Consider the following 13,002-nt stretch of genomic DNA (forward strand, 5'->3'; position numbering starts at 1 on the left):
AGAAATGACAGGCACCTAGACAAAGCTCAGGGTCTAGGCAGAGCCCCTGCCTGGAGCTGCCAGGCCCTGAAGGCAGAAGCAGCAAGGACAATGTGGATCCGAAGCATTAAGACAGAGAAGGACTTAAATTCCACCCATCTTTCCAAAAACCTTCATCGAGGAAGTCCTCCAGGTCAGGCCTTTGGGCCCCTCGGCAAAGAGGTGCACAGTCCTCCTGCAGAACCGTGTGGCTGCTTCTAGGACAGTTAATAAACACATCAAGCCTCCGACCCAGCAGTTCCACTCCTAGGACCCGCGCAAAGCGCTTACATTCAGAGAGAGACATGGGGGAACCTCACCGCCGCCCAAACTGGAATGACTCCAATGTCATCCACAGACATTTCCATGCCCATCGACCCAGCGGGGTGCAACAGAGCCTCAGGGCACAAATATGGGCAATAGCACAGAAGAGCTAAAAACAGGCAATGCTGACAGAAGCTGAAAGAAACCAGACCCAAGCAAATATACCTATGAAGTCATCAGATAAAATTCAAAACCAGGCAAAACTAGAGTACAGAAAGGAGGACAGGGGCCGCCTGGGGCAGGGGGACTGATGGAAGGGGGTGCACAGGAACTTTCTGGGGCAGTGAAAAGGTTCTGTGTTCTGATCTAGGCGGAGGTTATGTAGGTGTGCACACGTGCAAATTCTGAGCTGTACAAGCTATGCGCATCTTATGTAAATTATACCACAGCATTCAAAAACGTGCACTTGCCCTCAGGGAAGCACCCAGACTAGCAGAACCAGGACCGGCCTGCGGTTCTCGTGACCGTGATAATCAAAGGAGCTGGTGTCAGCTGAGCCCCCTACATGTGCCAGGACCGAGCTGGGTTCCTCCAAAACGGCATCTGATCAGACTCTTCCAGCTACTGCACAAAACGGGCCCCGGCATCTCCATATGAGAGGTGAGGAAAACGAAGTTCAAGGAGGTGATAGGCTGTCCAAAGTGACAGAAGAGAAAGTGATGCAGCCAGGCTTCAACCTGGGCCCACTGGTCTCCAGGGCCCACTCCTGCTGCCAGGAAGCCCCCATCTCACTGCCACCCCACCCCTGCCCACACCCTGAGGTTGCCAGGCCCTGCCCCACACCCCTTCCTCTCCGGGGCTGGAGGGGACAGCTCCTGTGAGCTTCTGTGAAAGAGCTGTTTTGGAAATGCACCCTCTCCCCCAACCCCTCCCCACCCTCTCACGGCCACAAATCTCTGAGGTCGTTTCAGCCCTGGACCTCTGCCCAAAAGGAGCCCCAGAGGCTGGGCAGCTGTTGGTGTGTGGCGCTCGCTGAGGGGGCCTTTTCAACCAACCCTTGGGCTCCCCCAGCCCAGCCGGCGGCCCCCAGGGCACCAGGGAGGTTTAAGGTTAGAGTTCCCACCCTTGGCTCCAGTTCCCAAGTGACGCAACCCAGTGTCTGGATTCAGAGAATCACAAAATGTTTGTTTGGAATAACAGCCGCCACTGCCACCACCATCCCTTACCCAGCGCTAAGCCTGTGCCAAAAGCGCCGCCGTTGGTCGGCGCACTCGGCCTCCCCGGTGACCCTCCCCGAGCTGTGCTGGGATCTCACTTCACGGATGGAAAAACCAAGGCTGGAAGCGGCTGACTGGCCCGCCGTCTCACAGCGAGGAGGTGGCTGAGCTGGGACTCGAGCCCCACTCTGGCCAGCTTCACGCCCGTGCCCTGAAGCCAAGTAACCCTACATGTCACTGCTGAAAAGGCCCCTTGAGGCGGGGTGCTCCGGCCAGGTCACTTTACAGGGGGTAAAAAGAAGGCCCAGGAAGAGAGAGTGTCTTGCTCAGGGGCCCCCAAAAAGCGAGCAACAGAGATGGGCTGGAAGCTGGATCCCCAGCCTTGGCCTTGCCTCCAGTGACCAGATCGGAGGCCGGCACAGGCCGTGTGGACCTGGACGGCCACGTGGGAGGGAGGCCGGCAGGGCACAGAGGCTCTGGTCCCAGGCGGAGGTAAACATTGACCGGACGGTGTTTACACTGTAATCCTACGCCTCCTGGCTGCTGCCCACTCCCCCCCACAAGGAGGCAGCTTGTGGGGAGGGGCGCGGGAAGAGGAGGCTGGTGTGCCAGCGGCTGCTCCTCACACTCGCAGGGGCTTGTGGTCAGGAAGCCTGGGTTATCTCCGGTCAGGGGGCCACTAGAGACCTGGGACAGGGGCCCCGGGGGCAATGCTGGAAGCCCGGGTGATGGGGGGCTGGGGGCGGGGCATGGGGCTGGGTTTAAGTCCTAGCTCTGCCCTGACTGGCAGTGGGACAGACAGCTGCAGCTGCGGAGTCGGGAGGAAAGGACTTGACTGTCATGGGCTGTGCAAAGGCGAGAGGTAATCAACATTTTAGTCTGGCCAGTGTCCTGCCCCAATCAGCTCCCGAAGCCTCTGGCCACTGCCCAAGAGCCCCATCCCTGTCCCCAGGGGGCTTTCCCAGGAAGGCAGTTTCTGCTAAACTGAGTGGCAGCTTGGGACTGAAGCCAGCACCTTGAGGAATCAGGAGGCCGCTGCCCAGTTCCAGTTGCTAATTCCCAAAGTGGTCACTGAGCCCCAGCTTTCCCGGCCCTGTGAGGGGGGTCAACCTCCTTCCTTCGGTTGGTGTGACAATCAAAAAGTGCCAGGCACATGACAGAGGCTCATTCTGTCCCTCAGTCTTCCCGCCTATAAAATGGGGAATGTTGAGGAGTTCCCATTGTGACTCATCGGGTTAAGAACCTGACATAGTGTCGGTGAGGATGCAGATTTGATCCCTGGCCTCGTGCAGTGGGTTAAGGATCTGGCCTTGCCACAAGCTGCGCATAGGTCACAAATGTGGCTCAGATCTGCAGTTGCTGGGGCTGTGGTGTAGGCCAGCAGCTGCAGCTCTGATTGGACCCTAGCCTGAGAACCTCCATATGCCGCAGGTACAGCTGTAAAAATAAAAATTAAAATAAAATAAAGTGGGGATATTGAATTCGATGATGATAAATGCCCTTTTAGCGCAAGCAGTCCAAGGTTTTAAGAAGATCTAGCAGCCAGGCCCACTTCCCTGTCTCTGGCCCTAAAGTTGAATCCTCCCTCAGCTAATTTCCTGAACGGTCTCTAGAAACTTGTTTCTCTGTTTACATCTCCCCCTCAGGAACCCCTCTCCAGGAGCCCTGTGGGAGGAGGGAGCCATCCTGAAGCCTGTGGCTATCCCAGGCACCCCAACCCACAGGGCCATGGGTGACAAGGCAGAACCCGCAGGCCCTAGACTCCCAGCATCACTCTCTAGCAGTGGGGTTCAGTTAGCGTTGGTTTTTCATTAAACTCTGCCCCCTTTGGAGTTTCCGTCGTGGTGCAGTGGTTAACAAATCCGACTAGGAACCGTGAGGTTGCGGGTTCAATCCCTGGCCTTGCTCAGTGGGTTGAGGATCCGGCGTTGCCATGAGCTGTGGTGTGGGTTGCAGACTCAGCTCAGATCCCGCGTTGCTGTGGCTCTGGCGTAGGCCGGCGGCTACAGCTCTGAATGGACCCCTAGCCTGGGAACCTCCATATGCCACGGGAGCAGCCCTGGAGATGGCAGAAAGACAAAAAAACAAAACAAAACAAACAAAAAAACCAGAAAAACTCTGCCCCCGGACTCTTAACTCCTTAAGGACAGAGGAATACCTCCTTGTCATCTCTCCAAAGCTTGGCCCCAAGAAGCATTCCATTCCACCAACTGCTGCCATAGGAAGCAGCTCAAATGCCACCTCTTCTGGGAAGACTTCCCTGACACACCCCCACAGCCAGGGGGACTCTGGAGCTGCATCCCCATTTTCCAGCTTGTTTCAGAGCTGTCTGGACACTCTGCCTTTCTCCTCTAGTAGACCAAAGTTCCCGGAGGCCAGGAGCCCCTGTGGTTATTTGCATGAAAGCAGGAGAAGAGGAAGGTTAATGTCCACAGGGCAGGGGGCTCTGGCGGACCTCTGGGGCCCCCACTCCCTCCTCTCTGCCCATTCTGGGCAGCACGAGGGGCATGTGGTGTGGGATGGATCGGGCAGCGGCCAGTGTCCAGACCACTGTCATCTCTTCCAGGGCCACCCCAGCAGCCTCCTAACCCGGTTCCCAGCCTCCAGCCTCACCCGTCCTACCCATCCTCCACAAAGCAGCCGGGGTCATCATCTCAAGATGCCACCCGACCACGTCACTCCCCTCGCTCTGAACTCCTGAGTGGCTCCCCACTGCCCGTAGGATCTTAGGAGCCCCACCTCTTTAACATGGGCCTCTGTGTGTGCGTCTCCCCCGGGCACCTCCCAAGCACCCACTTCCAAGTCAAGAGACGATGAACTTCCGAGCTCTGTCCCATCTCGCACTCACTGCTCCCTCTGCCCAGAGTGGCCTTCCTGGTTCCCTTCATTCTTTAGGCCACAACCTTAGTGTCACATCCTCAAGGAGCCGTTTCCGATCCCCAGGCCAGGTGGCCCTGTCGGCTTCACAGCAGCTGGTGCGTCTCCTTGGTAACAGAAATCACTCCTGTCACTTCCGGCTCCCTACCTGCCTGTCTGGCAGACTAGACTGTGGAAGACAGACCTTCCCGTCTCCTTCACGCAGCCCGCAGCCCCAGCACCTGGCCCTCTGCTCGGCAGGCCTGCTTGGCGAGTGAACGAATGAAGGGAGCTCTCTGGCCAGGGCAGGGGGGCTCACCTCGTCAGAAAAGAAGAAGTTGAGAGGAAGGAAAAGTCACAAACATTGGCTGCTGGTGGTTCCTCCCTCACTGTCACCACTGACATCAGCGTGGACTTTGGTCCCGGCTCATGCCTGAAACCTTCTGCTGGGCCCACCTGCAGCCCTCTCGCTCCTGGAGTCCTGCCCCGCCCCCGGCAGGGCCCCTTCTCTCCAATTCTGTCTGGGAAACACCGTATTTATTCTTTAACAGAAGTTAACAGCGAGCCTGTTGACCCAAACTCTTCGCAATAACCCAGCTACCAGCACGGGCTCTGGCCACTCAGGGAAGGGCACGCCTGTGCTCCGGGAACCCCATACCACCTGGTTCAGGGGGCCCCTGGCGGGCTTCCCATTTTCAGTTAATAGGTTCCCTCAAGTTCTTGGTCATTCGTAAAGCATTTCCACATGGTATTCTAGATTGTACTGTCCAGCTACCCTGAAAAGAAGCAGATCTGCCCCATGTGGTACAATAGGAGGTGCAGAGAGAAAGAATGACTGACCCAAAGGCACACAGTGACTTGGTGCTACACCCAGTGTTCACACCTAGAAGCTGGACTCTGTCTACAACTTAGCCACTTAAAGGCAATACCCAGCCCTCACCTGGGTTTCTGAGCTCAGCCCCTAGCTTAGAATGTAACAGAACATTCTCAAGGGGCCACAAGAGCCGGCTGGAAACCCTGGGTTGGGCCTCTATCCCCCAACCTGTCTGTCTGTCTGGTATTAACCCTCTAAACATCCAGGAGGTTTGTGCCTGCTCAGTACTACCTTGCTGTGTGACCTTAGGCAGTCTCCTTCACCTCTCTGTGCCTGCTGCTGGGCAGTATGGGGACAAGCAGAGACAGGAAATATAAAAAGCCTCCTCAGAACTGTCACCCAAGCCTGCCCTGTGGTGGCGGGGGGGAGGGGGGGCGGTCCACTGGAGGCCTTGGAGAACAGCGCTGACTCCCTGCCAAGGGGTTAGAGACCTGGGTGGGGAGCTGGGGCCCATCAGGGAGATGGAGCCAGGACAACAGGAAACAGCCCACACGTTCTCCAAAGGAACCCCATTAGGGACCCAGGGGCCTGGGGAAACTTGGCAGCGATGGCGGGAACGCTGAATTGTTTAAAACCCACGGAGCAGGAGATCCAAGGAATAAACACTCGCACAGCCCCGAATCCCCCACCTCAGGAATGAGCGCAGGGACCAGTGCTTGGAATAAACCAAAATGACAGGAGCCAATGAGGCCTGACGTCAGACCCCACCCCACCCACACACCCTGGACCAAAGCGCCACAGTGGCTTGGCTCCCCGTCTGTCTGAGCCTCCAACCCACCTGAGCCAGCAAGACCCCTTGCCAGCTCTCTCTCCTCTCCCGGCTCTCTGCTGCCCCAGTGCCAGGCCAGCACCTGGCCTTTCCAAGAATGTTTCCTGTAGTCCCACACCTCTGGTCCTCTGCTCACCCAGGTTCCCCCACCTGGGATGCTCTTGCCAGTTCAGATGCCCCCTACTCAGTGAAGCTTTCTTTCACCTCTCCAACCAGAAGGGAGCCCTGGCCTGGCAGGGCAGCTCTGCCCCTCCAGGACATGCCACCTAGTCTGAGGATTATGTGGACATTTATGGACTGGAGGAAGCTATCTTAACACAGTGTTTATGAGGGTTTCTTGCTCCCTAGACAGGGCCTGGCACACAGGATGTGTTCAACAAATCTTTGCTGAATGATGAACAAATAAATGATTCTCTAAGTATCCCCCCTTCTTCTCCCCACAACATGATAAACTGTAACCCTTCTTCCAAACTTAGCGAAAATGTAAGATATCAGGCAGGGCTTCCCAACTGAAGCTCAAGGTTGTACAAGAAAGAAAACTAAGCTGAATTTAAGTAAAGCGCTCTCACTGGATTATCTCATTCCTGTAAGAGAAGCCCTGCCATCTCACCTCACAGATTAGGAAACAGATACGCCAAAGTGATAATGTCATTTGTCCCTCTGGGGACGCAGTGGAACCAGAATTCAAACGCACATCTGTTTGATGCCCAAGCTGAGGTCTTCCTGACAGGCTGGGAGGCTTCTCAGGTTGTATGGTTCTGAACGGTGTCACCAAGGCAAGGTGACCTCTCTTTCTTTACTGGTTTTTAAGGAGGATAAAGTTCTCTTTCTGAGCGACTTAGGTCAGGGTGGGCTTGGAGGCAGAATGGATGATATGACCTCAAAGTCACCCCTTTTTACTGTCCATATACTGAACCCTTAAATCAAGGGCCAGTCCACAAGGCGTGAGTGACCTGCGTCACTTAAACTGTCCAATCCAGGGGAAAGGTTCCTGATCAAAGGGCAGGTTGGATCCAAGATGGTCTCTAGGCACCTTTGGGGGTGGAGTCAAGCCATTATTTCATTATTATTGAGGCAAGTGGTGCAGGGGAGGCAGCCGCCTGTGGGGAGAGAAAAGAGGACTGGCTTGGAGGGAAGAGGAAAGGGATATTGTCAAGGGATATTGTAAGGGATATTGCAGAGCGGGAACTGACCCTGGAGAGTCACTATGGGGAACTCATCAGTATGGGGTGTCCTATCCTGCCCCCACCTGGGCCCCCCAGGCTTAGCAGCATTGTCACAGAGAAGTGGAGGTGGCTGTACCCCTGGGACTCGCAGCCACCATCACTGGTACATGCCTTCCCCAGGCCCTACTCGGTGGCTCGTAGCCACTTCACAGGGCACAGATCAGGACTAGGGAGAAAATCTGAGGGGCCTGTCCATGGGAAAAGAAGCTACAGAGAAGGAGGAGGCCTTGGCCCCCATGATGGGCAGGTGATCACCAGGACCCAGAGAGGTATTGAAAGGCCTTCGTTTTCCCTCCAGAGACAACCTTCCTCTCTAAACAGCCTCATCAAGTCCAGCCCAACCAAATGTGTTCTTCTCCTGGGACTTCAGAAACCCCCCTGAAATCCCCAGACCCAGCTCCCCTTCTCCCTGGTGCTACTGCCCCTCCGCATCAGTGCTTGGCCTCAGCAATCCCCTCTTCTGAGGACCCATTACTGGCAGAGAGTGGGGTGACCAGATCCATGGGCCAAGGGTCCCCAAGTGGCCCCCGGTCTCTGACAGCCATCCACCTGGCTCCCAGCCTTCACTCTCAAGCTCCTTAGGGTGTAGAGGATCCTCAGTCCCAGAGCGCGCGACCTAGCCCTCTGAATGCGCTCGGCGCGGCCACCCACGATGCCCCAAGCCAAGTCTCAGCCCCGACCTACCTCAGCGTCCTGGGACACTCCGGTCCTACGGAATCCAGCAGCTTCGGAGTGCCCCCGACCCCCTTACGGACCCAGTCGAGGGTCTCCAATCCCAGCCAAGTCCAGGGACTTCCGGACGACGCTCCCGACTAGAACCGCACCAGGTATCTCCGAACAGAATTGGCCATCCCGAGCCCTTCAAACCCGACCGGGTCCAGCCTCCCAGAACCAAGCTCAGCGCGGCCGCTCCCGACAGAATCGAGTGCGGTGCCTCTCCGCGAGCCGAGCCCTGCCCGCGCCCCCAGACTCCACGCCTTCGGGGAGCTGCAGCCGGCGCCCAGCCCCCGCGAGTGGGGCCGGCCCCGAGTCCCACCCCGGCGCCGCCGCCAGGGACCGTCGTGGCGGGCCGGGCGCGGCACTCACCATAGCTCGCGCGGTCCGCTCCGGCCCCGCGTCTCTCCCCGGGCCCCACTCCCAGCTGGCGGGACTGCTCTGCGGAGAGCAGGCTGGCCGCCCTCGCAGCACGCTGGGCCCCAGCGGGTGAGCGCGGCACAGGCGCCGAGTCCCGGGAGGCGGGCCCGCCAAGGGGCCAATGGCGGGGCGCGGGGCAGGGCAGCGCAGCCAATCACGCCCGGGGACCGCCTCCCCCGCCCGCGCCCGCGCCTTAACCCTTAGAGCGCCGGGTCCCGGGCTTCAGCGGTGTGCGGACCCCCGAGGGCCCGCGCGGACTGGGTCTCCGGCTTTGGGGGCGCGGGGTCCAGACCTCGCCAAGACCGACTCGGGGGAGATGGAGCCTGGGGAGCTGCTTGGCTGTGTCCAATGCGGGGCGCCGGGCGCCTCGGCGACCTTTGTCTCCTGCCTGGCGTTTGCACGGAGTGTAACCCAGGGCGCAGCAGCTGCGTGTGTGTGTGTGTGTGTGTGTGTGTGTGTGTGTGTGTTTACATAGGCGTGTGTGTGTGTGTGTGTGTGTGTGTGTAAGAGGGGAGGAGGAAACAAAAAAAGTGGAAGAAGGCTAGGTCCCGCATGCCTGTGTGTTTGTGTAAGGCGAAAGGCAGGGACTGGCTCTATTGGAGGTTTGTTACCCCGTACTTCCGTGCGTGCGTGTGTAACAGTGAGAGAGGGGGGAGAGGAGGAGATGGGAAGGAAGCAGAGAGAAGAACGGATGGCTCTCCATTCCTGTGCATTTTTATGTTCAAGGAAGAAACCCTCTCTATGTGTGGTTGTGTAAGTGCCAGAGTGAAGGAGGTGTGTGTCTGTGTATTTTATGATGTGCGATCTGTACATTTGAGGCCTGTTGTGCATGCACTTTGGTGTGGGATAAAGAGACTTCGTGTCCCTGCTGTATACAAGTAGCGACTAAACCATGGGGTTTTGCAGTATAGCTGGTGCATATGCACCTGTGCACATGTGAAAGGGGCATGGCTGTTATTTGGTACAACTGTGTATGTAGACCAGGTTATAAGAAAGAGAGAGAGAGAAAGATGGCAGATGTGGTGAAATTGTGTGTTTTGTTTGTGTAACTTTGTGATTATTTCTATATTGTGTTGAGAAAGAGAAACATGTGCAGGGGGCATGCTGAGTGGATGTGTAGGAGAGACAAAGACATTCCAGTGGAGGTGGGTTGGGCTTTGAAGGCTGTCTAAGAGCTCATGAAGCCAGAAGGAAGGACCTGGAGAATCTTGCCTACCAGCCATAGGGGACAGAGGTGGCTTCTGGAAGACAGTGCATCTCCTGGGGTGAGTAGGAACAGCTGGAGCAACCCCTGCTCAGCCGGCCCAGAGGGACTCTGAGCACACAGGCAAGAGGTCTAGGCACACAGGGCAAAGGTTCCAAAGGCAGCCATCTGCTCCCTGGCAGTGTGTGTGGCCACCAGGAGGGCAGGGAGGAAGTCTGCCCATTTCCTTTCAACATCACTCTGCCTTCTCCAGCGGGGAGGGAAGGATACCGGGAGGAGGGCCACTTGTCACAGTTCACCAAGCTCCTTGAGAGCGGCAGACTGGAGGAAGGGAGGGTTGGGCCATGTCCTAAAGGTGACCAAATACTTTCCGGACCTGAAGGCCCAGACCCTCCCTCTTGGAGGATTAGTAACTTATACCATCAGCTGCCCAGGCCTGGGCTGGTTTCAGATTCCTGACCATTCCTGGGAATTGCAGCCTGATGTCTGGAGGGATATTCTGAGATCCAGGGAGACACGAAAATAGATCCATTTATCCTGGCTCTCCACATGCCTGCATTGTAATTCGGGGAATTCCCTTCTCTCTCTCTTTCTTTTTTTACTTCCCCCCACCCCGCCTTTATCCTTTTTCTTTTTTCTTTTTTTTCTTTTTAGGGCTGTATCTGCAGCATATGGAAGCTCCCAGGCTAGGGATCAAATTGGAGCTGCAGCTGCAGCCACAGCAATTCGGGATCTGAGCCGCACCTGCGACCTACACCACAGCTCATGGGCTGGATCCTCAACCCACTGAGCGGGGCTAGGGGATCAAACCCGCATCCTCAAGGACACTATGTCCACTGTGTTGGGTTCTTAACCCACTGAGCCACAACAGAAACCCTGGATTCCCTTCTCTCTGAGCCTCAGTTTTCTCCTCTATAAAATAGGACTTGTAATTTCTGCCCCCGCCCCAGGATTGGTGTGAAAATTTAACAAGCGGACCCTTTGTGAGCACTGGAAAACATTCAGCATTGCTCCATTTATATAAAGTTCAAAGCAAAACTAATCAGTGCCTTCAGAAGTCAGGCCACTGTTACCTTTGGAGAGGGAATGACTGGAAAAGGGGCACCGGGTGTTTGGTGGATGGAGGGGCTGTGTACAGGGGTGTCCTCAGTTTGTGCCTAAATGCACCTTAGGATCTGTGCTTTTTTTCCGTATATGTTATACTCCAGCAACAGGTTCCAAAAAGAAAGGTCAGATATCCTGACCACATTTTATTCACTTGCATGATGGGCATTCTGGAACGCTCTTTGAGCAAGACAGGAACTGGGCTGAGTATTAAGGCTACGACAGTAACAAGATGTGATCTGCCTCTAGGAAGAAAACAGGAGAAAGAGCATGGCTTTCTAACTTCTTTTTCTTTTTTGTCTTTTTTAGGGCTGCACCCAAGGCATATGGAAGTTCCCAGGCTAGGTGTTGAATCAGAGCTGCAGCCACTGGTCACAGCCACATCTGCAGCCTACAAATAGCTATGGCAACGCTGGATCCTTAACCCACTGAGCAGATCTAGGGATCAAACCTGCATCCTCATGGATAACAGCCGGGTTTGTTACCACTGAGCTACAATGGGAACTCTGGTTTCTCACTTCTGAAAGGGCACATGGGCAGCAGAGGAGCTTGCCCAAAGCCACTCTTTGGGCTGGCAGCAGAAGTAGGATTAGAACCAAGGACTCTCAGGGCTGTGGCTGAGTCTTTTCCATTCCACCAGGCTGCCCGGGAGAGACAGGCCTTGGTCTTATGCTGCTCAGGGGGAAATAGTAAGAAGGTTTTCTGCCAACTCTGACCCTAACCCCCAGCTCCTTGGCAATCCTCAGAGCTTACCCCCACCAAACACCCTTCTGGCAAAAACTCTATTCTGTGGATGCTATGATTCCCATCCCAACCCCCATGTTATAGGTGAGGTAAATTAATGTTCAGAGAGGGAAATTGACTTCTCAAAGGCAGCACAGCTAGGCTAAGGGGATTTGTTCCTTTGCTGGCATCATGCTGCTTCCTTTGGCATTTGTGTGGTCTCACTGTGCTCTTTGACAGAAACATGGATGATTGCGTGGCAGGAGAACATAGTTCCTTGTTAGACTCCTATAGATTGGATGGCAAGGTGTGCTTCCTCCAAATACTCAGGTTTCTGGGCACAGCAGCCAGAACAGGAGGGCTCAAGCTGGCAGAAAACCCAACTATAAAGGGGTAGAGCCACTTTTTGGCATTGCTGCATTGAGGAACTCAGATGATATCATCAGGATTCACTGTTATTCCCTCTGTGTCTCAAGATAGTTTCCCTCTCTACTGGCCTCATTCTCTGGCAGGCTCTCTCCTCATGATCACAAGGTGGCTGCCAGCAACACCAGCCATGCATCCTTGTGTCTCAGTAGCTCCAAAAGAAACAGGGACTCTCTTTTCTCAACAGTTCCAACAACATTCCCCAAACTGAGTCTCACTGGCTCTTATTGGACAGGTCTCCATTCCTTGGCCAATCACTGTGGCCGAGTGTTCTGATTGGCCAGGCCATGAAGTGTGGGGCCTCAGAGGTACCTGGCATTTGAATCTAGGTGTGATTTCCAACCTCAGGACCCACAAGGGTCCAAGAAGAAGCCTCCAGAATTTGTAAAGAGGCTTACCTCTCACAAGCCTTCAATTAATGGCAAGAGTTATTATTGGTCATTTTCTTCCTCTGTTTTGTCATCACCTTATACAGAGTAGATGTTCTATAATGTCTAGAATACAATAGGTGCACATAGAATCCTTAGTGGGTGGCTGATTTGTGAGTGGGGAAGGGGGCAACTGATGCCATGTACAAGTCAGATAGAATCTGGACAAACTAGGTAGCCAATAGACCTGCAGACAGAATGAGACTCATTATAAGAGGTATTTGATTTTTTATTTTGTTTTGTCTTCCATAATGGAACTGAAGCTATAGTCTAGAGCTCCTGGGGGGCATCACCGGACTCTCCAGGAATAAACTCCCCCATCGCACACATGTACCCACCAGCCTATCTAAGAGGATATAGCCGGGAAGGCCTCAGAAGGAGCCCATTAGGAGGCTGAGCCAGGAGGAGCAGGCAGAGCTTGTCAGACCCAATTAAACTCTTTCTTGACCCATCCAACTCTGCAGAGAGGTTGCCTGGGGTGGAGCTGGGGACTGGGATGTCCCAGCCTGACCTCTTTCCCTTTGGGCCACCGTCTACTCTGATTTAATTGGGCAGTTTGAGTTTCCGTGAGGGATTCGAGGTCCATTAAGTCCTGACCAACAATAGCTGCTATTTATCAAGTGCACGCTGGGCCCCATACGTGGCACTTTGAATGACTAAACAGGGGACCAATGAAAGATATTTTAGATACTGACATTAGCCCTGCTTTTGCTTTACTTTTTCTGTTGTTTTCTCCCTTCGCTCTGATTGCCATGCATA

General features: G+C 55.0%; 1 protein-coding gene across 2 annotated transcripts in view; it reads right to left on the reverse strand.

Moving 5' to 3' along the window:
• Positions 1–8,431, reverse strand: part of ECE1 (endothelin converting enzyme 1) — a 121,943-nt gene extending 113,512 nt beyond the window's left edge. Inside the window, exon 1 of one of the 2 annotated variants that reach the window (XM_047792302.1) lies at positions 8,311–8,431. In XM_047792302.1, coding sequence (XP_047648258.1) covers positions 8,311–8,313 — 3 coding nt within the window. In that variant the 5' untranslated portion in view covers positions 8,314–8,431. Of the gene's footprint in view, positions 1–7,908; positions 7,928–8,310 lie in introns of those variants that run through there. The other variant, XM_047792305.1, reaches the window with a different exon arrangement.
• Positions 8,432–13,002: the final 4,571 nt, after the last annotated feature.

The sequence above is a fragment of the Phacochoerus africanus genome, chromosome 8 (genome assembly GCF_016906955.1).
Source record: "Phacochoerus africanus isolate WHEZ1 chromosome 8, ROS_Pafr_v1, whole genome shotgun sequence".
NCBI classification, from domain to species: Eukaryota; Metazoa; Chordata; class Mammalia; order Artiodactyla; family Suidae; genus Phacochoerus; species Phacochoerus africanus.